This window comes from Triturus cristatus, chromosome 3_2 (assembly GCF_964204655.1).
Source record: "Triturus cristatus chromosome 3_2, aTriCri1.1, whole genome shotgun sequence".
In the NCBI taxonomy this organism is placed as follows: Eukaryota; Metazoa; Chordata; class Amphibia; order Caudata; family Salamandridae; genus Triturus; species Triturus cristatus.
Genome location: NC_140584.1, coordinates 205,863,117 through 205,885,158, shown reverse-complemented (window position 1 = coordinate 205,885,158; position 22,042 = coordinate 205,863,117). Strand labels below are relative to the sequence as shown.

Below are 22,042 nucleotides of genomic sequence, written 5' to 3'. Positions count from 1 at the left end.
TATCTCAGACAAAGGCTGAAGCAAGTCCATTCCTGCTGCATGCTCAGATCTAATCACCTCCGCCTCCTGTGCCCCCCCAGATACTACAGATCTAGAAAAGGTGGCAGAGCATTTGCAGTGATCACGGCAAAACTTTGGAATGCTCCCCCACTCTACATCCGTATGATCGACTCTGAGTCTCATTTCAGACGTAAACTGAAGACCTGGTTATGCTAGTCTCTCTGTCCTCTACTGTCGCTGTCCACAGCGCCGGGACACCCCCGTTGGGGGTAGCTGTGCGCTTAATAAATTTCATTATAATAATACTAATAATCTTACGGTGTTCTTAGACGCAGAGCAGAACAACTGGCAGTACAGAGTTATGAAGAGGTCACTCCATGAAACGGGCGGGGGGGGGGGGGGTGAGAGCAGTGATAAATCTGAGGTTACACAGAGCATCCACCCAATAGAGTGTTATCGAAGGTAAGTCACTTGTTCTTCTGACAGATACATCTAACAGCAGATTAATCACCTTAGAATAGATACCAAAGCAATACCTCATCAAATGGAGGGTCTGCGGAGTGAACTCAGACCAAAACGTCTTGTAGGACCTTCTGGGTAAAACGTCCTTCCCAATAGACCTGGCTGTCAAGGCATTAGTGCCTCACGAACGTATGCACTGACACCCACGTCTCAGTCTGCCGTGTCAAGGACAGCCACCTCATGTGCCAAAGCAGTGATAGCAGCCTTGGTCCAATATGAATGGGTTCTCAGGTGCTCTGGTGGCTGCTGCTTGACCAGTGTATAGCATATCTTAATGCAGAGGACTAGCCACCTCAGCAGGGTATCCTGCACAGCTTTCCCTTTTTTTTCTATCCCGAGAACACCACAAAAAGCGGATCCTCCACACAGTTGTTGGTACAATCGAAATAAAAACTTTCAGTCCTTTTGGGGTCCAGCTGATTAACCCACCTCTTTCGAGAGGTAAGGAGGTGCAAAGAACGCTGGTACGGCGGTGGGCTGTGCAACATGGAAGGGATTCACGACTTAAGGCAAGAAGGCCAACTGAGTCCTTGGCACCAGTTTGTCTGGAAAAAAAGTGATGTATGGCATTTGCACTGACTGTGCCTGGAGTTCACTTGTGCAATGAGCAGAAAAGATCACAAGTAGGAAGACCGTCTATAGAGTCAGAAGAGGTAACAAGCCACTGTGCATCGACTTGAAGGCCGTACACATGAGAAATGTCAAAACCATGTTATGGTCCCAATGTCACATGACAGACTGTTTGAGAGGAAACACGTGTCAAACCTTTACTGAACCACAAAACAACAGGTGATGTGAAGAAGGACAGTTGGTCTTACAAAAGTAGAAAGGGTAAAAGGGCCAACAAATAACCTTAATAAATAATGCCCACTGCAAAGTCCTGCTGAGCTACAGCCAAAAGAAACAGAAGAACATCTGACAGTTTGGCTTGTAAAGTGTCTGTCTTTCAAACTCCATATCAGGCCACAAATTTGTCCCAGCGTCCAGCATAAATGGACTTCGTCGAAGGGAGTCTAGAGGCAAGGATGACATCCACCGCTTCCAGCGGTAGATCCAATGCAATCAACTGCCACCGTTTAAACTCCATGTATGAAGCTGTAGATTTTGGTGGTGGATGCTGCCTACTTTCTGAGATGGGAGATCTTTTTGCTCATGCTCAGAAGCTCCAGGTACCAGACTTCACCCTGGTTGAATGGACCCGCAAGCCCTCCAACAGGCAGTAGCCCAAGTGAAGAACCTCTTGGCTCCATGGTACTCACAGGTGCAACAAAGGGTGTCAGCAAGGATCCCAAGAGTCAGAGCAGCATATCTGCTTAGGCGTGGCGGACTACACCGAAAACTCAGGTTGTGACAGAACAAGTTGCGGGACTGTATCCGAAGTTAACCGACTTGACATGTATGGTGCTGCCCCCGCTCCTTCTCAGGAGAGTGACAGTAAGGAGCAGAGCCCAAATTAGATTTCAGGTTTTTTTTTTTTTTACTTACCCAAATATTTGGATTGAAAGGAAGACCGACCCCTGGTGTGAATTCGGCGACTCCTAGATCTCAAACAAGACCAAACTTTTGACTTGGACCAGCCTCCTTGCGGAGTCTCCAACAGCTTGACGATGTAGAGTTTCACCTACAGAATTGTATGGCTTTCGAGTTCATCGACCTACAGTCACTGCAGGCCTTAGCCACCACAGGCAAATTTGGTGAGGAACTGTCACAGACATTTGTTTGTGACAGTCCTCACATGGTTTAAAACCTCCTGTTTCAGAAGGTAATATGTCCCTTGCACATTGTAAAAAAAGATTAATCAAGAGAATGGTCTCAAAGAGACGATAGGTAGCACCAGATCAGCGTCTGGTGACGCTGAAAGAAAGGAACTGATGTCAATACGTATGAGTGGCGCCTACATAGGCTCTTCGCATCATTTCAGGAGCGGAACGGCATCTGGCAAGCAGAGGTACAGCTGAAAAGTTTCTGAATCCAGTCTGACCCCAGAGGAATATTCAAAAGGTGAGAAATCTGAGGCCAGAAGTCTCTTTCACAAATTTATAGAGGTTGGGTACAAGTGGCTCCGCTTTCTTGAATCACTCAGCAGGAAGAAAACAACAATTTCGAACACAGTCTAACACCTGTGGAAACAGCTAAACACGATGAAACTTGGAAATTATATTGTTTGTCCAGTCTAAGACTTGGTTCTTCCCGGCTAGAAACAGTATCTGGAAGAACCTGGAATTACAAGGAGTGCAGGAATATCATATCCCTCACAATCCCTTCAGCCATTTCATCAGCTGAAGAGTATAATTATTGGAGCAGACTAGACTGAAAAATGGGAAATAGCTACAGAAATTAAATATTGAGCTCAGCATGCAATTCCCCATTATTGAGGTGGTCCTGGAGCGAAAAGTCAGAATACTGTGGTATTCACACAGTCAAAATTACTGATACCTCTGGTATCGGGTGCAGGAATACTGATGCTCTATTTCCGTGAGAATGTAGAACCAATTGTAAAGTTAACAAGTGCATGTCTCTGGCTTTCTTTAGTTTATTTTTTTTCAAAATGCTTAATACAGGTTAATTTATTATTTTGGCAAGAACTATAAATGTGTACATAACCACTAAAATAAAGCTACCGTTCGATGTAAAAACACTTTTGTTAAGATCCGAAAGATTTTACTCCCAAAAAGAACACTCGACACATTTTAGGAATTACATACCCAAGCATTTTCAGAATCAACTATACCCTTGGCAACCACTGCATTTAAAAAATATTTTTCAACGCATATAAGGAATATGCTACTTACCAGTATGCATCTGTTCTTGGCATGTAGAGCTGCAGAGTCACACACTGAGGATAAGATCGCCATCTGGTGTTGGGCTCGGATGATTGCAGGTTGTTGTTGTCTTCGGAAGAAGCCTTTGGTCACGAGGTTGGTGACTCCTCCCCTGGACAACAGTGCGCATGGGCATCCACTCCATCGTCAGATTGTTTTTCGCCATGATGGGAAAAGATGGAGTGTATAGAAAAGAAAGAAAGGATGTCCATGTGTAATGTCTAAGTAAGACGGATGCTGGAACAGATACAGGTCCCGGGGAGGCGGGCGGGCGTGTGTGACTCTGCAGCTCTACATGCCAAGAACAGATGCATACTGGTAAGTAGCATATTCCGTTCGAGGCATATGAGCTGCAGATCACACACTGAGGATAGATTATAGAGCAGTGCTCCCCTTAGCGGTGGTCGCCTGTATCCGTTGCAGCAGCTTGAAATAAAGTTTTTAGGACAGCCTGGCCCACGGAGGCCTGTTGTTTGGCCTGCACGTCAACACAATAGTGTTTAGTGAAGGTATGCGTGGTAGACCATGTGGCTGCCTTGCAAATGTCTTCTAAGGGAATATTGCCTAAGAAGGCCATAGAAGCCCCTATTTTACGCGTGGAGTGCGCCCTAGGGGGAACTGTAAGTGTACGTTTAGCCTTGAGGTAGCATATTTGGATGCATTTAACTATCCACCGGGCTATTCCTGATTTGGAGATCGGGTTGCCTTTGTGTGGTGGCGCGAAAGCAACAAAGAGTTGTTTTGTCTTTCGAAAAGGTTTTGTCCTGTCGATGTAATAAAGCAAGGCTCTTTTGACATCTAAGGTATGTAGGGCCCTTTCAGCTACCGAGTCTGGATTTGGGAAAAAGACCGGTAGTTCTACTGATTGGTTAAGGTGGAAAGGGGAAATCACTTTTGGAAGAAATTTAGGGTTTGTCCTAAGAACCACTTTGTTACGGTGTAGTTGTAAGAAAGGTTCCTCAAGTGTAAGGGCTTGTATTTCACTTACTCTGCGCAGGGAAGTGATTGCGATAAGGAAAGCTACCTTCCATGTTAGGAATTGCAATTCACATTTGTGCATAGGTTCAAATGGGGGACCCATGAGTCTTGTTAGAACCACATTGAGATTCCACACTGGTGCAGGTGGCAATCTTGGGGGAAGAATTCTTTTGAGACCTTCCATAAACGCTTTGATGGCTGGTACCTTAAAAAGGGACAGGTGTTGCCTATTTTGCAAGTAGGCTGCCAAGGCTGCTAGGTGTAAACGTATAGAGGAATACGCTAGATTGCACCTTTGTAAGTGTAGTAGATAGCAAATGATGTTTTGGATGGAAGCATCCAATGGATGTATGTCATTATTAGCGCAGTAGATGGCAAATCGTTTCCATTTAGCGGCATAACACGCTCTAGTAGTAGGGCGTCTGGCTTCTTTTATGATATTCATACAGTCTGGAGGGAGATTGAGGTAACCGAACTCTAAGACCTCAGGAGCCAGATCGCTAGGTTCAGTGTTTGAGGATCTGGGTGTCTGATTTCTCCATGGTTCTGGGTTAACAGATCCGGGGAGAGGCGTAGCTTTTGATGTGGAACTAAAGATAGTTCCAGAAGTGTGGTGAACCACGGTTGACGTGCCCAAGTGGGAGCCACTAGTATTAGTGTTAGTGACTGTTGTTTCAGTTTGCGTACCACAAATGGAACTAGTGGGAGAGGCGGAAAGGCGTACGCAAATCTGTCTGACCAGTTCATCCATAGGGCATTGCCCTTCGACTGTGGGTGTGGAAACCTGGCGGCGAAGGTTGGGCATTTTGTGTTTTCGGGAGTGGCGAACAGGTCTATGTCTGGTTGTCCCCACTTTTGGAAGAAGGGGAGTAGAACCTTGGGGTGTAGTTCCCATTCGTGGATCTGTTGTGTGTGGCGACTTAGGAGGTCGGCCACTTGATTGTGGATCCCTGGGAGATGTTCTGCTAACAGGTAGATGTTTTGGGGAATTGCCCATCTCCAGATTTGCTGTGCCAGTTGGGACAGTTGGAGAGAGTGTGTCCCTCCCTGTTTCTGTATATAATACATTGTCGTCATGTTGTCTGTGCGTATGAGGACAGTTTTGTTCTTTAGGTGAATTTGAAAGGATTTTAGTGCTAGGAACACTGCTAAGAGTTCCAGGTGGTTGATGTGGAGCAGTTTTTGTTGACTGGTCCATCTGCCCTGAGTGGTATGGTGAAGGAGGTGGGCTCCCCACCCCGTGAGAGATGCGTCTGTAGTTAGCACAACTTGTGGAAGAGGCTCTAAGAACGGTCTCCCTTTGGACAGGTTGATGGTGTTCCACCATTTCAGTGAGCGAAGTGAGCGACTGTCCACCAACACCAGATCGGTAAGTTGTCCGTGAGCTTGGTTCCACTGTTGTGCTAAGCATTCCTGTAAGGGACGCATTTGAAGTCGTGCGTGTGGGACTATGGAGATGCATGACGCCATCATGCCTAGGAGCTGCATGAACACTCTTGCTGGAAGAGATGGATGAGTTTGAAATTGAGAGATGAGATTTTGTATACTGGCTATCCTGGCAGTGCTGGGATAGGCAATGGCTTTGGATGTATCTATGGTTGCTCCTAGATACTGATGTAAGTGGGAAGGTTGTAGGTGGGATTTGGGGTAGTTGATAGTGAATCCCAAATCGTGGAGAGTTTGAATCGTGCGATGAGTGTGGAGAACGCATTTTTGGTATGTATTGGCTTTTATGAGCCAATCGTCCAGATAGGGGAAGACATGGATCTGTTGTCTTCTGAGATGCGCTGCCACGACTGCTAGGCACTTGGTGAACACTCTGGGTGCCGTTGTTACTCCGAATGGGAGAACTGTAAATTGATAGTGTTGCCCATCTACCACAAAGCGTAGATATTTTCTGTGAGCGGGATGCATAGGGATGTGAAAGTATGCGTCCTTGAGGTCCAATGTGGCGAGGAAGTCTCCCTGTTGTAAAAGTGGGAGGACTTGTTGGAGAGTGGTCATATGAAAATGATCCGAATGTATATACTGGTTTAGTAGTCTGAGATCCAGTATGGGCCTTAGTGTTTTGTCCTTTTTGGGAATGAGGAAGTATAGAGAATATACCCCTTTTCCCTGATGTTGAAGGGGGACTGGTTCTATCGCATGTTTTTGTAACAGGGATTGAACTTCTTGTTTGAGGAGAGAGAGATGATGCGAGGACATTGGACGTTGTTTGGGCGGTATGTTTGGGGGGGATTGTATGAGTTCGAGGCAGTAGCCAGACTGGATAATTTGTCTTACCCACCTGTCTGTGGTGATGGAAGTCCAGACAGGTAGGAATTGTTGGAGTCGCCCCCCGACCGGAGTGGAATGGTCTGGGGGGAGTGGTGGCAAGTCACTGTTTGGTGGCTGGTGAGGTGCGGGTGTTGTTGTTGTTGCCCCGCCCTCGACCTTTTTTATTGTTTCCCCTATAACCTCCCCGGAAATAACCTCTGTTAGGGGATGTTTGTCCAGAATTTTTAAAGGTGGACGTGGTCTCAGTTGATGTGTTTTTGGAGCCTCCTCTATAAAAGGAGCGACGAAAGGAACCCCGGTTTTGATGAGACTGCAGTGCTCCCATAGACTTGGCAGTTTCATTATCCTTTTTCATTTTTTCTAATGCAGTATCCACTGCAGGGCCAAATAGCTGCTCTTGGTTGAAAGGTTGAGCTAGAATTGCGGTTTGAACCTCCGGTTTAAAACCGGAAATACGGAGCCAGGCATGTCGTCTGAGTAAGACGCTAGTATTGACCGCTCTAGAAGCAGTGTCTGCTGCATCTAAGGCGCATTTAATGGAGGCATTAGATATTAATTTGCCTTCTTGGATGAGGTCAGAGGCCTGGGACTTAAAGGGTTCAGGCAGATGTTGCATAAGGTCCTCAAGTTGGTCATAATGCGCTCTATCATACCTGGCTAACAGGGCCTGGGTATTCGCAATACGCCAATGGTTAGCCGCCTGCGCGGCGACCCGTTTGCCTGAGGCTTCTAAAAGCTTAGACTCTTTGTCTGGGGGGAGGCGTTTCTCCAGTTGTCTGTGAGTTAGCGCGCTTCCTGGCATTTGATACGACTAAGGAGTCTAAAGGGAGCTGGGCCTTAATGTATGCAGGGTCTTGCGGGGCTGGTCGGTACTTTTTTTCGATGCGTGGGTTGAGAACCCTAGCTCGAACAGGGTCCTTAAAGACTTCAGTAGCATGCTTTATAACCCCTTTGATCATGGGCAGTATGTGAACAGTCTTTTGTGACTGCTCAAAGGTATCAAGGAGAAAGTCCTCTTCAAGGGCGTCTGTGTGCATTGTGACGCCGTGGAATGTTGCTGCCCTATTTATAAGTTGGCCGAACCCTAGGTGGTCATCAGGAGGGGAGGGCTTGGAGGGGTAGGTAGTGGGGTCAGGCATGTCAGGTATAGGATAAGACCAGTCATCCATGGGTGCTGGGTCTGGGAACGTAAAAGGGTCGTTTGGATCAACAGGATCATTAAATAAATCAGGGTCCGCCCCTCCCCCTAAATCATCATTATCATCCTGTGGAGGAGGTGAATGATAGGGAGATGGTAAAGGTAAAGGTAAAGGAGAATCAGGAGGAGGAGGGGGGGACGGGTTAGGAGGTAAAACAGGAGAGGAAGGACGAAGTGGTGAAGTAGCACAGTCCTTTTTCCGTATGGGAGCTGGGGGAGGTGTAGTGTCCAGCTTCCGCTTTTTATATGGGATGGCAGTCACATGTCCCGTGTTAGGATTGATGTAGATCCGCTTTTGAGTAGGATCTGGTCGAAAAAGTTCATCTGGCTCCGAAGGTGGTGGCTGCGGTGTCCGCTTCGGGTCTTTATGAGCTTTTTTCGGCGGGGACGCAGTTTTCGGCGCCGATGATTTTTTCGGGTCCGATGGATTTTTCGGAACCGACTGAGTTTTCGGTGCCGATTGAGTTTTCGGTGCCGACTGAGTTTTCGGTGCCGACTGAGTTTTCGGTGCCGACTGAGTTTTCGGTGCCGACTGAGTTTTCGGTGCCGACTGAGTTTTCGGTGCCGATGGACTTTCAGGCATCGATGTTGAAGAACGTTTCGGTGCCAGTGGAGACTTCGGTGCCGAGGAACGTTTCTGTGCCGAAGGAGATTTCGGTCTTGGAGCCTGTTTCGGTGCCAACAGTGGGTTTTTGGGTGCTGAGGGTGTTAAAGGCACAATCAGGTGAGGTTTGCTCGAGCCCGAGCCACCCACAGGCTTAGATGTCTTCGGAGCCGGGCCCGAGGGCGGGGCTTCTGAAGAGGATTTCCGGTCGCGACTGGGCCCAGCTGGCGGAGTCTTGACCAATGCTTTTTTGGATGGGGCAGGGGCAGGGGGGGTGGTACTCACACGCTGCCCTGGAGTGATGAGGTCATCGGAATCGTCGGCCTCGGACACGATCTCGAGATCTTCGGTGTCGTCTTCGGGAACATCTTGAGCAAAGATGTCCTCCGGTTCTGGAGCTGGTTTGGCCATAATATGGCGTCGAGCTCTTCGGTCCCGGAGGGTCTTCTTCGAACGGAAAGCGGAACAAGCTGGACAGGTGGACTCGTTGTGTTCCGGCGACAGGCAGAGGTTACAAACCTCGTGGTGGTCACTGTGGGGGAACTTCGCTCCACACTGGGGGCATTTTTTGAAGGGTGTCCTGTCCATCAGCCGCTTGCGGAACCGGTCCGAGTTGAGTTCGACGTCGATGGAATGAAGATTAAGTATTTAAAATGATTGCTAGAAGTTTTCTGCTGGAGCGGAAAAAAGTTCATCCGAACCCAATGGCGGAAAAAAACAATCTGACGATGGAGTGGATGCCCATGCGCACTGTTGTCCAGGGGAGGAGTCACCAACCTCGTGACCAAAGGCTTCTTCCGAAGACAACAACAACCTGCAATCATCCGAGCCCAACACCAGATGGCGATCTTATCCTCAGTGTGTGATCTGCAGCTCATATGCCTCGAACATAAGGTTATTAATGTTAAGTTGTCTTTGGCAAAGTCTGTAATATGACAGAACATGTACATACTGGCAGAAGTACGACTGAAGCACTCGGTGCAAGATCCAAAGCCAATAATGTGCTCCCGTAGTCCTCTCTGGTAAACTCCCTCCTGGGAAACATTGTAGCCAACGAAAAGTTGCCATAGGTATTGCCAACTCTCTGCAGAAATACAAAACAACATGTCATATGTTTATACAAATAACATAACTGATTTGAACAGAACTATGAAGTATTATAACGCTTTTATGTGGAGAGTTTAAATTTTCTTCGCACATTTCATTACAGGAGATGCAAGGCTGCCTTGGCGTACCATTTAAGATACATAGGCAATCGATATTTGTTGGAATTACCCACTTGATATGCATTCGGACAATAAATCACATTTGAATGTAGAGGTGAGGAAGGAATGCTTTCAGCGCTAGATGAACAGCTAGCAGCTATAGGTGGCGGATATGGAGATGAGATTGTCTGGGTGTCCAATGACCCTGCACAGTCAATCCTTAAGAGTGCGCTCCCAATCTGTGAGTGATGCGTCCATTGTTATGGTCCTCTGCGGAACTGGGCCTATTAAAGGACAACGTTTTAGAACATTGTTGGTATTCCACCACTGCAGAGAGTGGCAAACTTGATAGCTGACCAACACTACATCTACCAGTTGACCGTCCAAGTGAGTCCACTGATGCCCTAAGCTGTTGCAATAGGCAGATATTAAGTCTGGCATGAGGGACTAAGGCTATGCATGACACCGTGGTGCCTAGGAAGAGGATGGCTGTTCTCACTGTTATCGGCTGAAGAGGCTGAAACTGTGGAATAAGTGTTTGGAAGGATTGAATCCTTGCAGCATTTGAGTACGCCATCCACGTTTGTGAGTGAGGGTGGCTCCTAGGAAAGGTTGTATTTGAAGCGGTTGAAGGTGGGACTTGACTGCATTGACTGTGAAATCTATTTGGTGAAGTAAGTTTATGGTAGCCAGAGTGTGTTGAAAACTGCTCTAAATATTTCTGCTCTTGATGAGACAGTCATCCAAATAGGAGAAAATATTTATCTTTTGCCTGCATAAATGAGCTGCTACTACAGCTAGGCAGTAGGTAAACACTCTGGGGGCTGTACTGACCCCGAATGAAAGTACTTTGACTTGAAAGTGTTGTTTATTGAACATGAAGGTGAGATATTGGTGATGTGCTGGATGAACTGAAATGAAAGCAGACGTCCTTTAGATCCAATGCGGCCATGAAGGCACCTTTTAGTAGCAGCGGACTGACATCTTGAAGACTGTCCATGTGGAAGTGCTCTGCTAGAATGTACCCGTTTAGAGATCTGCGGTCTAAGATTGGCCTTAGAGAACCGTTCTTTTTGGAAATAAGGAAGTAAAGTGAATAGACCCCCGCGCCCGGTTGGTGTAATGGCACAAGTTCTATAGCTCCGTTTTGTAGAAGAACTTGGATTTCCTGTGTGAGTAGCTGTTGATGGTCAATTGACAGCCTGTGGCTGCAAGAAGTAATGTTTGCTGGTGTGGAAGTGAGCCGCAGGCAATAACCATGTTAGATAATATCGAACACCCACTGGTCAGAGGTGATATTCAGCCATGCAGGAAAGACCTATTGAAGTTTTTCCCGACAGGTGTAGAGTGATAAGGGGGAATGGTAGGTAAAAGAAGGTTTTGTGTTTGTGGCAGATGGTTTAGGCAATCTGCCCTAACCTCTACCCTTAGAGTTATTATCTCTGTAGGATTCTCAATAGAATCCACTAGGCGATGTGGCTTGCGATTGGGGACGCAGATAGGATGTGGAGGTGTCTGTATATGTGGATTTAGCAGCTCCACTATAGGGGGGGGGGTGAAGGAAAGTACCTCATTGCACTGGTCTGCAATGTCTCCATAACTATAGCCGTTTCGTTATCCTTTTTTATCTTTTCAAGTAGAGTATCTACTTGACGCCAAGGATGCTTTCTCCATCAAAAGGAATTGCAAGTATATTTTACAGCACTTCAGGGTTAAAACCTGAAACCTTAAGCCAGGTATGGCATGTAAGTAGACCACTTGAGTTGATACCTCTTGCAGCTGTATCAACTCTATAGAGAGTGCAGTAAATAGAGGTATTTGCAATTAGTTTGCCTTCTGAGGCAATATCATATGCCTGCTTTTTATATTGGTCCGGGAGATGTTGGAGGAGCCCCTCCATTTCATCTTAGTGCGTACTGTCATCTGTAACTGTGGAGGAATACTTTTAGGACTGCTTTTCTGAAGTAAATGATCTTCCCCTGGAGTGTGAAGTGAATATGGAGATGGTTAAGGAGCCTCTTCTGGTTTATGGTCTCTTGGTGATGGCAGCATTTCTAGATTAGGAGACTTAGATGTCTAGTAAACTTAACCTTTGGTGTTGGTAGAGGCAAATGGTTCAGTGGCCTAAAAGGGATCTGAAGAGTTTCTCATTGTGAAATAACAAAAGAAACCAGCTGCATAGGAGCTGGAGAGCCTACAGCAGAAAGTGAGAGACAATCTTTTCAGTGGATCTACCTCTGTGGGAGACATTTGGAGTCACATGCAGTGTTAAAAGGGCTGCACCTCATTAGTACCAGTTTACACTCATGCAATGAATAACAGAAAGGTGACCTGTCAACCTTTGCACAGGGCCTTCCACTGTGCAGTAACGTATGTCCCTCTGTTTTTAGAAACATTTGAACCATTTGAGCTAGAAACAAATTTCTTTTGTTAACATTTACAGATTATGCAGCAGACGATGGATGATGCAGCAAAAACCCTACAGCCGTACAATCACATAATTCTAATTGCCCTGGTATTAAATGATGAAGTACTTAATAACATCTTCTTGGAATGGACCTTCCCAAGTATAGATCTGTGTGCAACAACACAAAACATCAAATGCCCAAGATTTTTATCTAGGAAATGGGAACCAGGTTATCTGGGCAGAGCCCTTTTGATCACAATGTCACAGACAATATGGTCACTTGAATTTACCTAAATAGATCCTTGTGTCTTTAAATGAAAAAGACTTTTCCTGTGGTCCCAAAATAGAATAACTACAATCTCATGGTATGCCAAGAATACGTAATCCAGAGGGCCAAATTCAAGCTGCAATATTCCTCAACTGAAGTATGCCAGGCGGCAGTAACTACTTATAGGAATGATCATATTACCGAACTTTCAACAAAGTTCTATTAGTTAAGTACTTTATTGGAGGTTTAAAGAAAGTTTATCCTCTAGTAAGAGTACCTTAGTCTCCATGGGGGATCAATTTAATGCTTTAATAGTTAATGGATACTATATTTGAATGCATCCAAAGGCTTCACTGCAACATCTAAACTGGAAGGCAACTTTTTGGTTAGTGATCACTTCTGCCCAAAGAGTTTGAGATAAAGGTTCCATCTGCAGGAGAAACCTATACAGTTTTTAACTCCAATAGGGTGATAATAAGTACACTCCCTTTGTTTATACCAAGGGCAGTTTCAGAATTCCATACAAATTAAACTATTACTGTCCCTGTATTTTTCGCTAAACCGACTTCATGTATATGCTTTCTGCAACCTTTACATGTCAGGAGAATTTTAGGTTTTTATCTAGAGAACTCTAAATCAATTACGAAGCGTAAGCAGATTTAATTACCTTTAGTCCAGTTCATGGAAACGTAGTGACCTCAAAACTGTTAGTCTCTTGATGAATTGTTGGTTACATCTCTTTATGTAACCAACTGGCAAACTAAACTCCGCAAACAAGGCTGAGAGACTAGGAGTGAGTGAGAGTGGAGTGAGTGTGTGTTTTTTTAAGGGGAGGAAGGGACTAAGGTGTAAGAGGTGATGGGAATTGCTACTACTGGAAATATGAACAGTAATGTGGAGGAATGAATAAATTAAATTTCCTAGAGGAGTAAAATAAATTGACCCCTCAAATAGACCATAATTTATGTCCACTTATTTGTTATAGCTAAACAACCAACACCAAAATTGTAGTCCAATAGAATTTTTATATTTGAATAAGACAATACATGAATTATATATAACAAATTCCTTACTACCCATACTTATATTGCAGATGCTAATGAATAAACAAACAATAGCTACAAATCGCAATCCGTAAAGGAAGGAAATCACATGATTTTTCCAAACATGGAAGATGCCACCATGCCATTGCGAGCTGATATTTACAGACACCGTATCGGAGGTTTCCTATTAGTTTAGATGTCTACAGAGTCTTACTTGTCGCGACTGGGAATACTCATCCATTAACGCCCACAATATCCTACTTTATTCTATTCTGTAGGTTCAAGCTTTATTACACGTTGACGCTCGTGCACTACGAAAGTGAGCCATATGTGGATAGTCCATCTCTAGACATCTATCTCTAAGTCTTATAACAAAATCGTTGCACATTCTCCTCTAGGAAGAGGCCCGGTTCTCCAAATGCAGTCGCGTATGAGGGCTATTGCTGAGTGCAGCTTCAACAGGACTCTACTCTAGAGCACCGCTGCTGGTTTTGGCTTGCCCGGACCCCGCTGAGCGGCTTCCGACTGAGGGAGGTGATGGATGTATGAACCTACCTGGGACAGTTCCAGCTACGCGAGCCTGGGGCTTGGCTCCACCCACAAGGCCGCAGAAGATGGCGCAGCTATACTGAGCCGATGGGAGCGGACTTTGGCTGCGAATCCGCCTGAATGAAAGTTCGCCGATATGCGACGGGATGCGGTCGGGGACAATGCTGTGTCGTCCACCCGATTCCGACTGTGAGGCCCTAAACTACCCGCTGACTGCTGCGACACGGGAGGTGGACCGTGAATGACGACACCGCCCGGATCACCTACATAGCCGTTGCCATCACGGCGCGGCCGAGGTGGATGAATCCCACCCGACGGAGGAGAGCTGCGGGTGTTCGCTCCGATGCAGTGTCAATGCCAGTCGATGTGAGGCGGGGTACGATCAGAGCCCCTATGAAACTGCCCGCACGGATCTGGAGTCTACTCTCCCTTGGCCCGGCTGCTGCCCGGAGAAGAGCGGCGGCGGAGGACGCAGCTTGGGCCGTCTGTGCTGCCGCTGCTCACGCGGTGCGATTGTGGTAGCTGGGCCCCCTGCCAAAACGAGAACTGCAGCTGTCTACCCCCCGCCGCCCCTACATGCACTCGCCGATGTGGGACAGGGCGCGGCTGGGGCCCCTGTTGCGCCGCCGGTGGGCTGCGGCGGAGTGCGTCTTCACCGACCTGGCCGCTGGCTGCCGTGGTGAAGGGAAGAAGATTGGATGCGACGGCGCCGCCCGAAATCGGTCCTAGGATGCTTGTTTGCAGTCCAGGGAGGACCTGGCCTGGCAGTTCGGGCTGGATTGTTCCCATTGGGCAGAGGGTCAAGACTGATTTGCATATAGCTGGGTCCAAACTGGAATGGCACGGTGAGCAAAAAACGATGGATTTAGGCCCAGATCTCTGTACTGGGGTGAATGTATGACATTGTTCTGCATTCTGTCCATCAACAGTTCTTTTTGCATTTGTCACCCCGAGTGGGATGGGTATGCTCAGACGTGAGTCCCGTGCTCTCCATGCCATTGGAATCAAGCTATCCTGGCTGAAGAGGGGTGAAACCCCGAAACCGGTCCTAGGATGCTTGTTTGCAGTCCTGGGAGGACCTGACCTGGCAGTTCGGGCTGGACTGTTCCCATTTGGCACAGGGTCAAGACTGATTTGCATATGGCTGGGTCCAAACTGGAATGGCATGGTGAGCAAAAAAACGATGGATTTAGGCCCAGATCTCTGTACTGGGGTGAATGTATGACATTGTTCTGCATTCTGTCCATCAACAGTTCTTTTGGCTTTTTGATTTGGTCAGGCAGACCGAAAACACAATATCAGTGGTTCCCATGAGGCAAAAATGTATCAGCCTAAAAAAGGAAGCGACATTAGCTGTAGGGATGGGCCAAACAGCAGGAAGCAAAACATTTTGTGACCCAGGTATCAAGGTCCTTGGATAGCATATCTGAGGGGAGCTGGAAGAAATTCATTGTGACTCTGCTCTGATAACACTGTTAGAACACCTAGACTCTCCACTGATGGGTGGGAAGACAAAATGTGTAGTTCATCCTGAGTGGATCTATGGTGTCTGGCAATTTGGCTGTGACTGCCAGGAGAGAAAAGGATTTCTCCAATGTAGCATGATAGGGTCAAGGAGGGCCTTTAAACTGAAGCAAAAGACCTGTTGTTGCCGTGGAAAAGCCATAGGTTTTTTGTCAGGGTGTTAGATATTACTTTCACAGAAGGTAAAGGAAATTTTAAGTCTACTGTCACCTGTCAAACAACTGTCATAAAAAAGGAGTACTCTGATGAAGCAAGGCCTTAGAAGATGGGCATGTCATGTCACTTTCAAGTGGAGTATTTAGTCCACTGGCATACTGTAGTTCCAAGTAGAGGCCAACATCCATGTTGCAATGTGGGATGAGATAAGTAGACTTGGAGCCATCATGCGCCATCCGGCCATAGTCCTTAGCCTCTACCGCCAAGGTATCTGGAGCTGAACCAAAGATATCCTTCAAATTGGCATAAATTTGAGCCCTGAGAAGATGTTTACAATTGGGCTCATTGTTGAAATTATCTCCAACCTCCTTCTTTGCCACAAAAGTTATGCTTCCCACAAAAGACTCTTTAGCAGTGCTGGCGTCTGCTTCATCAGCAATGTTGCCTTCTGGTTAGAAATAGACACTGGAGGACGAGAGCAAATTCGGGATGGCTCTATAGCGGATTTGAACATTACAATAGGTGACAGCACCAAAGCTTGTGGAGGCATGATGTCAAAAGGCATCCTAGTCAGAGCAGCCAGAGTAACCAAGCTCATAAGAACAAACTTCCTACTACCCCATGCTGAGCTGTGCTGAAAAGATCCAACATTGCCAGCTAGAACACCTCCAACTGCATGGGGACTGGTAACCTCCAGTCTCATCTACTTAGTCACTGGTGGGTATCCGCCAAGGTACAGGAAGGGTGCTTTCTGTGGTAATATCTCTTATTTTTATTTATTTATTGATAAAGCGCCCAAATCACCCCATCAGGGTGTCTCCACGCTAAGACTGCCATAATCAGCTAAGAAGGGACAAATCAGAACAGTGTAGTTTTCAGCAACTTTCTGAACGCCAGGTAGTCAGTGCATTGCCGTAAGAGGATGGGAAGTTGATTCCAGTAGCGTGGGTCAGGTGGAAAAAGGCTTTGCCGCCCAAACGGTTTTTTTTGACGCGCGGAACTTGAAGTGCTTTAGTTCCAGAACAGAGGGGCCTAGAAGGCAGATAACTGATGAATTTGTTGTTTAGGTAACTGGGGCATAAGTTGTTCATAGATTTATAAACAATAGAACAGATCTTAAATTTGATTCTCTTCCGTACTGGTAACCAGTGCAATTTTTGTAGAAGGGGGAAAGATGTGGTTCTGGTTGGGGGTGGGGGGGGGGGGGGGGGGGGGGGGGGACACACACACCAGGCAGGCCACAGTGTTCTGGACTACCTGCAATTTGTTTATGGAGATTTAATTCGCTGAAATCAGCAAAGCGTTGCAGTAATCCAGACGACTTAGTACTAAGGCATGAATCAAGGTTTTCCTGTGTGGAAAGAGGTAAGAAAGGGAAGACTCTTCAGAGAAGACTAAGGCTTGCAGTAGAGGTGGTATGCTCCCCCAATGTGAGTTTGTGTTCTATTCGGAAACCAAGGTTTTTTACTACCCGTTTCGGACTTGGGGCGGAACCCAGTTCCTCTGGCCACCAGCTAGGGGACCACTTTACCGTCGCTTCTCCAAACAGCATTATCTCTGCATTGAGCTGAAGAAAGTTATCTTTCATCCAGTCCGCAATGATTTTCTTACCCTCCGAAAAGGTTGTCTGAAAGCTGGAATTGGCTTCGTCGATGGAGAGTAGGAGTTGGGTGTCATCAGCGTAGGATATAGGAATAAAGCCTAACTTCCTTGCGAGGGGAGTAACATAAATGTTGAATAAAGTAGGGCTCAAACATGAGCCCTGTGGTACTCCCTTGGTCACCCTGGTGGTCTGCAAGCGAAAGGGGCCCAGGTTAATGGTCTGAGTTCTGTCAGACAGATAGTTAGCCATCCACTTCAAGGCGTTCTCTTTAAGGCCTATGTCCGCCAGTCTCCTAAGTAGAGTCTCATGGGAGATGGTGTTGAATGCTGCGGACAGATCAAGCAGCACCAAAAGTACCGCTTGACGATTATCCAGCAGCAATCTGATGTTGTCAGTGACTGCCACCAACGCAGACTCTGTACTATGTCTGGGTCGAAATCCGGATTGAGAGGAATCCAGACAGTTCGAGGATTCAACGAATTCGGAGAGGTGCTTGTTGATATGCTTTTCCAGTATATTCCCAGGAAGGGTGAGAGCCCGCTTTGAAGTCTCCTTGCCAAAATTTAACTTGGCCTCCCCCTCTCCCAGATGACCACAGGGTGCCCTGAGGCACATGAGTTGCAGGCTGCAGCATCATGTCCCAACCCTAGATGCTAAATACAGTCATCACGGGCTCCAAGAGACATTTTTTTGGGGGGTTTTTTTGTTAACAGGGCTTCAACCCTGAGACCATTTGTGGAGACATTTGACTTATTTGCTGTTGAAAGCTGAGGAATCTTTTTCTCAAAGAGGGACCATCACAAACGTGCTCAATGGGAGCAGACAAACAGGAACTTGCTTTAGTCCACAGATTGCGCCCAATTTTACAACCAGAAGCAGAGTTGCAGTTGGAGCACCATGCGGGACCTGGTGGAGCTGGAGAGCTATTGCTGGGTGTAAAGCTTTGCAGACCAGCCTGAAGCATGGAGAGTATTCACAAAGTGAGGAATCTGCGGGAAGATTTATCCATAAGAAACTGATACTACCTCCTTCTTGCAGAATAACATATTGCCATGATGCACACACAACAAACTGTTCAGCGCAGGCTATTGCAAATGTTGTTACACATGCTCTTCACAAAATGGTTGTGTGTAAAAAAAAAGGTGGCAGAAAGTTGCATTGAATATAGGAAGTTATTTTAAATACCGAAATGTGTTTTCTGTGTATTTGTACGTATAAAACGTATATTTCCTTTTTTCAAAAATATTATTGCGCACTCCTTAAAGCACTTATCAATTACTTTCATTCAGGAGGAAACATTCCCCCATACCTCAAGGTTGCAACCTACATTCCTGATGTCCAGTCACCCCACCTCTTTCCTCATTTCACTAGGTTTTTGTAGGCGAGCAGGTGGGTCCTGTAAAAAAGGGTCGATTGTTGCCCTTATGTTACATTTAATTTCCGATCTGACTCACTTTATTTATATTTTAATCCATTCCTCATTTGTTTTTTTATAAATGGAGATGTTCTCCATACTCTGTTGGTCATGACAAGTACATGATTTTACTGTGCTACGCAATTATGAAAGACATTTTTGCAACCATCCACAATAAGGAGCATAAGAGGGAATTACAAAACAGGTCGCCCGCCACTCATAACATCAACATATCAAACAGGACCGGATTGTACACGGACACGTAACCTTTCCAAGGGTCCCAAGGGCAGGGTAATAAACTCTCCGCTCAAAAACTGGCTTCTAAAGAATGCCGCTAGCAGCTGGACCTTGATATTCAAATTTAAATGTTTGTCAATCCAACCCGCTTCTATCCCCATATGTTAGTGCATATGAAGAAAATGTGTGAAAGGTCTGAAAGTACCTCACGTAAGCACCACCAATGAAGCTGCTGGTAGGTACTCCAGTCTGCTTACATTTTTTCATCATTGGTGACTTTCAAGACCGTGAAAACATGAGATCAGTGTCAAATGTAAGTTTGAGGAGGTGTTAAAAAAAAAAAAAAAAAGGAAGAACAGATAGTGATATTTGAAAGGATGCACAATAAGTGCTTATCGTGAGCTATCCCACTAAGACCCCGTAGTGAGAAAAAAGGTAAACTCGCTTCTCCAAGCTAAAATGAGTTGTAACTCACTCGCAAAGATGCCAACTTTATTGGATGCCATGAGTCCACTCAGGTTAAAAAAGAAAACAATGTTGGAGACCACTTCAATTAGGGAAGGCCAACATGTTTCATTGCCAAATACCTTGCGGCAATTTTATCAGGGCTCGAGGTCAGTCTTCACCTCACTAGTATTTCTTTCTGGGCCAGGTGATTGTCATCGGTGTTCATACCGGCAACCCAGCTCCCGGGGGGGGGTTCTCCAATCGTTAGTCACACCACCTCTGCCCGTGGAGCGAAGCCAGACTCGCATCTCTACACGATTGACAGGCAGCAACCGTGCTTATGTACAGGGGTGGCGCTGACTAACGATTGGAGAGCAACAGAAAATAGTGTATTATATTGAAATAATATCAGAAAGCCTGTCGTACTGATTGTGACAGAAAAACTTGCTAAAATACAAACAGTACCAAACTTGTCTGCAGCACAATAGAAACTAAAACATTAATATCATGTTCGAGCCTTGGTAAAGTAGTCAGGCTATGAAATAGTTTCACCATCCCAGTCCCAATGGCAGTTAATAATATAGGAAATGTCTGCCCACAGAGTCAGTTGGCGAGTAAATTGAACACAAATGCTCTCCACATGACAGCCCCAGCTCCATACATTTCATCAATTTTTTGTTGAGAAAGGATAAAATGGCTATACAGAAGAAAGCCTATGGCCTTGGTCATGTCAGGTACAGGTCCAAATGGTTTTGAAAACGTGTAGCTAGTCATTAAGTTTGCATTTCAAGCGTGTGTGAAAGGCCATCCCTGCCATGGCCTCACACCAATCTTCAATGGTCAGAGGCGTGAGCGATTTCCGTGGGCAGAGTATACATAGTTTTCCCTTGACCAAGGCTCAGGCAAGCAGCTTTCATGATGGTAAGGCTGGATTGGAAATGGAAAGTAAAAGCCAGCTCAACAATGGGGTGGAGGTACGGATAGCTAGTCTGGATCAATGACTCCCACATCTTGTACCAGAAATCCTTCCTGGATGACTTTGCATGACCACAGTATGTGAATAGTAATAACTCCTGGTTTGGGACATCTCCAGCAAGCATCAGTTGTTGCCAATCGGGCACGGAACAGCTTGTGAGGCTCTCCAATGCTATCTGGAGAACTTTAAAGTAACTGAATTTTAGTCCAGACTCTCAAAGGTGCTTGTCTTGTGCTGCTTGGATAATGGTCCATGTCTTGTCCGTCAGCGGACATGTATGAACATCAGTGAGTTTGCAGTGCTGGAGGTGTCGGTGTCGGTGTCAAATAAAGGGTGGTTATCAACAATCCTTAGAGTACCAAAATTAACTTTCCGTATGCCCTCCTTTTCTGCAGATACATGTGCAAAACTGGGTCGTGTATCTCATCTCGCTTTCAATGGAGAGAAGCCGTTATACAACTGTGCTTTTGGTGGTACTGCACAAGTGTGGATCTCTCCAAGTGGCACTGTCCTTGTAGCTCACGGAAAGGCTTTACCCGTTCCGCTGTTAGGACCTGTGAAAGCACCAGTATACCTTTCTGCTTCCATTTGGTCCAGCTGAAAGAACAGCCCTCAATCAGCAGACCTGCATTTACTCAGATGGGAGCCTGAAGATGGATAAGGCTATCCAACTTTTATCTCTTTTCAATTATGCCAATTAAAAAAAAAAAACAGTTTTTGGTGACCAAGCTAAGCCTGTATGCCCATATTTTGTTAGTAGTTGTAAACTGATTAACTTTTGGGACCCAGAGATATCTAGAAACTGTGAGAATAAAAAACACAATCCATTTTGAGAAACTAATTGTGTCAAACATGAAAGATTTAAGACCAAATTGCCCCAAACATTGCAAGATGGAACAAACTGGGCCTGAGACGCTGGCTAAGATTAAAAGAGTGAAAATAAACGTCTTGGCAAGAATTTTTATGTATTATTCAAAACTGGAAATGTTACTTCCTCTCTAAGCATCTGTTCGTAGCCTGTAGTGCTGTAGATTTACGTGATTTGCACGCTCCTGCCATCTAGTGTTGGACTGACATTTGCAGGTTGTTTATCTTCAAAACGTCTTTCATATTACAAGGTGCACTTTGATTCACCACTTAATAGACATCGTTCATGGACACAGAATCCATGCTAAACATTCTTTTTCGCTCAGCAGATATGAATATGTATGGAGTGGCGAGTGAGAATAGCATGGTGCACCATGTGCATTTTGAGGATTAAAAAGGTAATATTAAAAGTGCTGCAACAAGCACAGGCTCCGCGGAGGAGGGTGGATGCATGTGGACATACAGCATTACACATTACGAACAGGTGCTTACAAGTAAGTAACATTATCCATCTGTAGCATGTGTGGCTGTAGAGACATATGCTCTGCATAGACTATAAAGCAGTACCCTCTATAAGCAGTAGATGTATCAGAATCCAAGCAGACGTCCTCAAATGGATCGCCTCATACCCCACCAGAAAAACCCAGAGAATCAGTCTTCCACCATTCACCTCAGAACCCAAGAAAATTATCTGCAGCATCCCCCAAGGATTGTAACTCAGCCCCACCCTCTTCAACACATACATGACCCCCCCACCCCGGCCAACATTGTCAGAGGGCACGGACTCAAATAGTCTCCTACGCCAATGAAGCCTAGCTCATCCTTTCGTTGTCAGAAGACCTCTCCACCATCAGAGCCATCTTCTGCAAAGGCATGATTAACGTTTCTGAGTGCATGATGGCCTACTGAACTCGACCGATCACCCGCCCCAACAGCCCATTCTCA

General features: G+C 45.9%; 1 protein-coding gene across 2 annotated transcripts in view; it reads right to left on the bottom strand.

Moving 5' to 3' along the window:
• UBXN4 (UBX domain protein 4) overlaps positions 1–22,042 on the bottom strand; it is a 225,517-nt gene that overhangs the window by 54,885 nt on the left and 148,590 nt on the right. For both annotated transcript variants that reach the window (XM_085647528.1, XM_085647529.1), the window contains one exon: positions 9,354–9,485. In XM_085647528.1, coding sequence (XP_085503654.1) covers positions 9,354–9,485 — 132 coding nt within the window. The remainder of the gene's footprint in view (positions 1–9,353; positions 9,486–22,042) is intronic.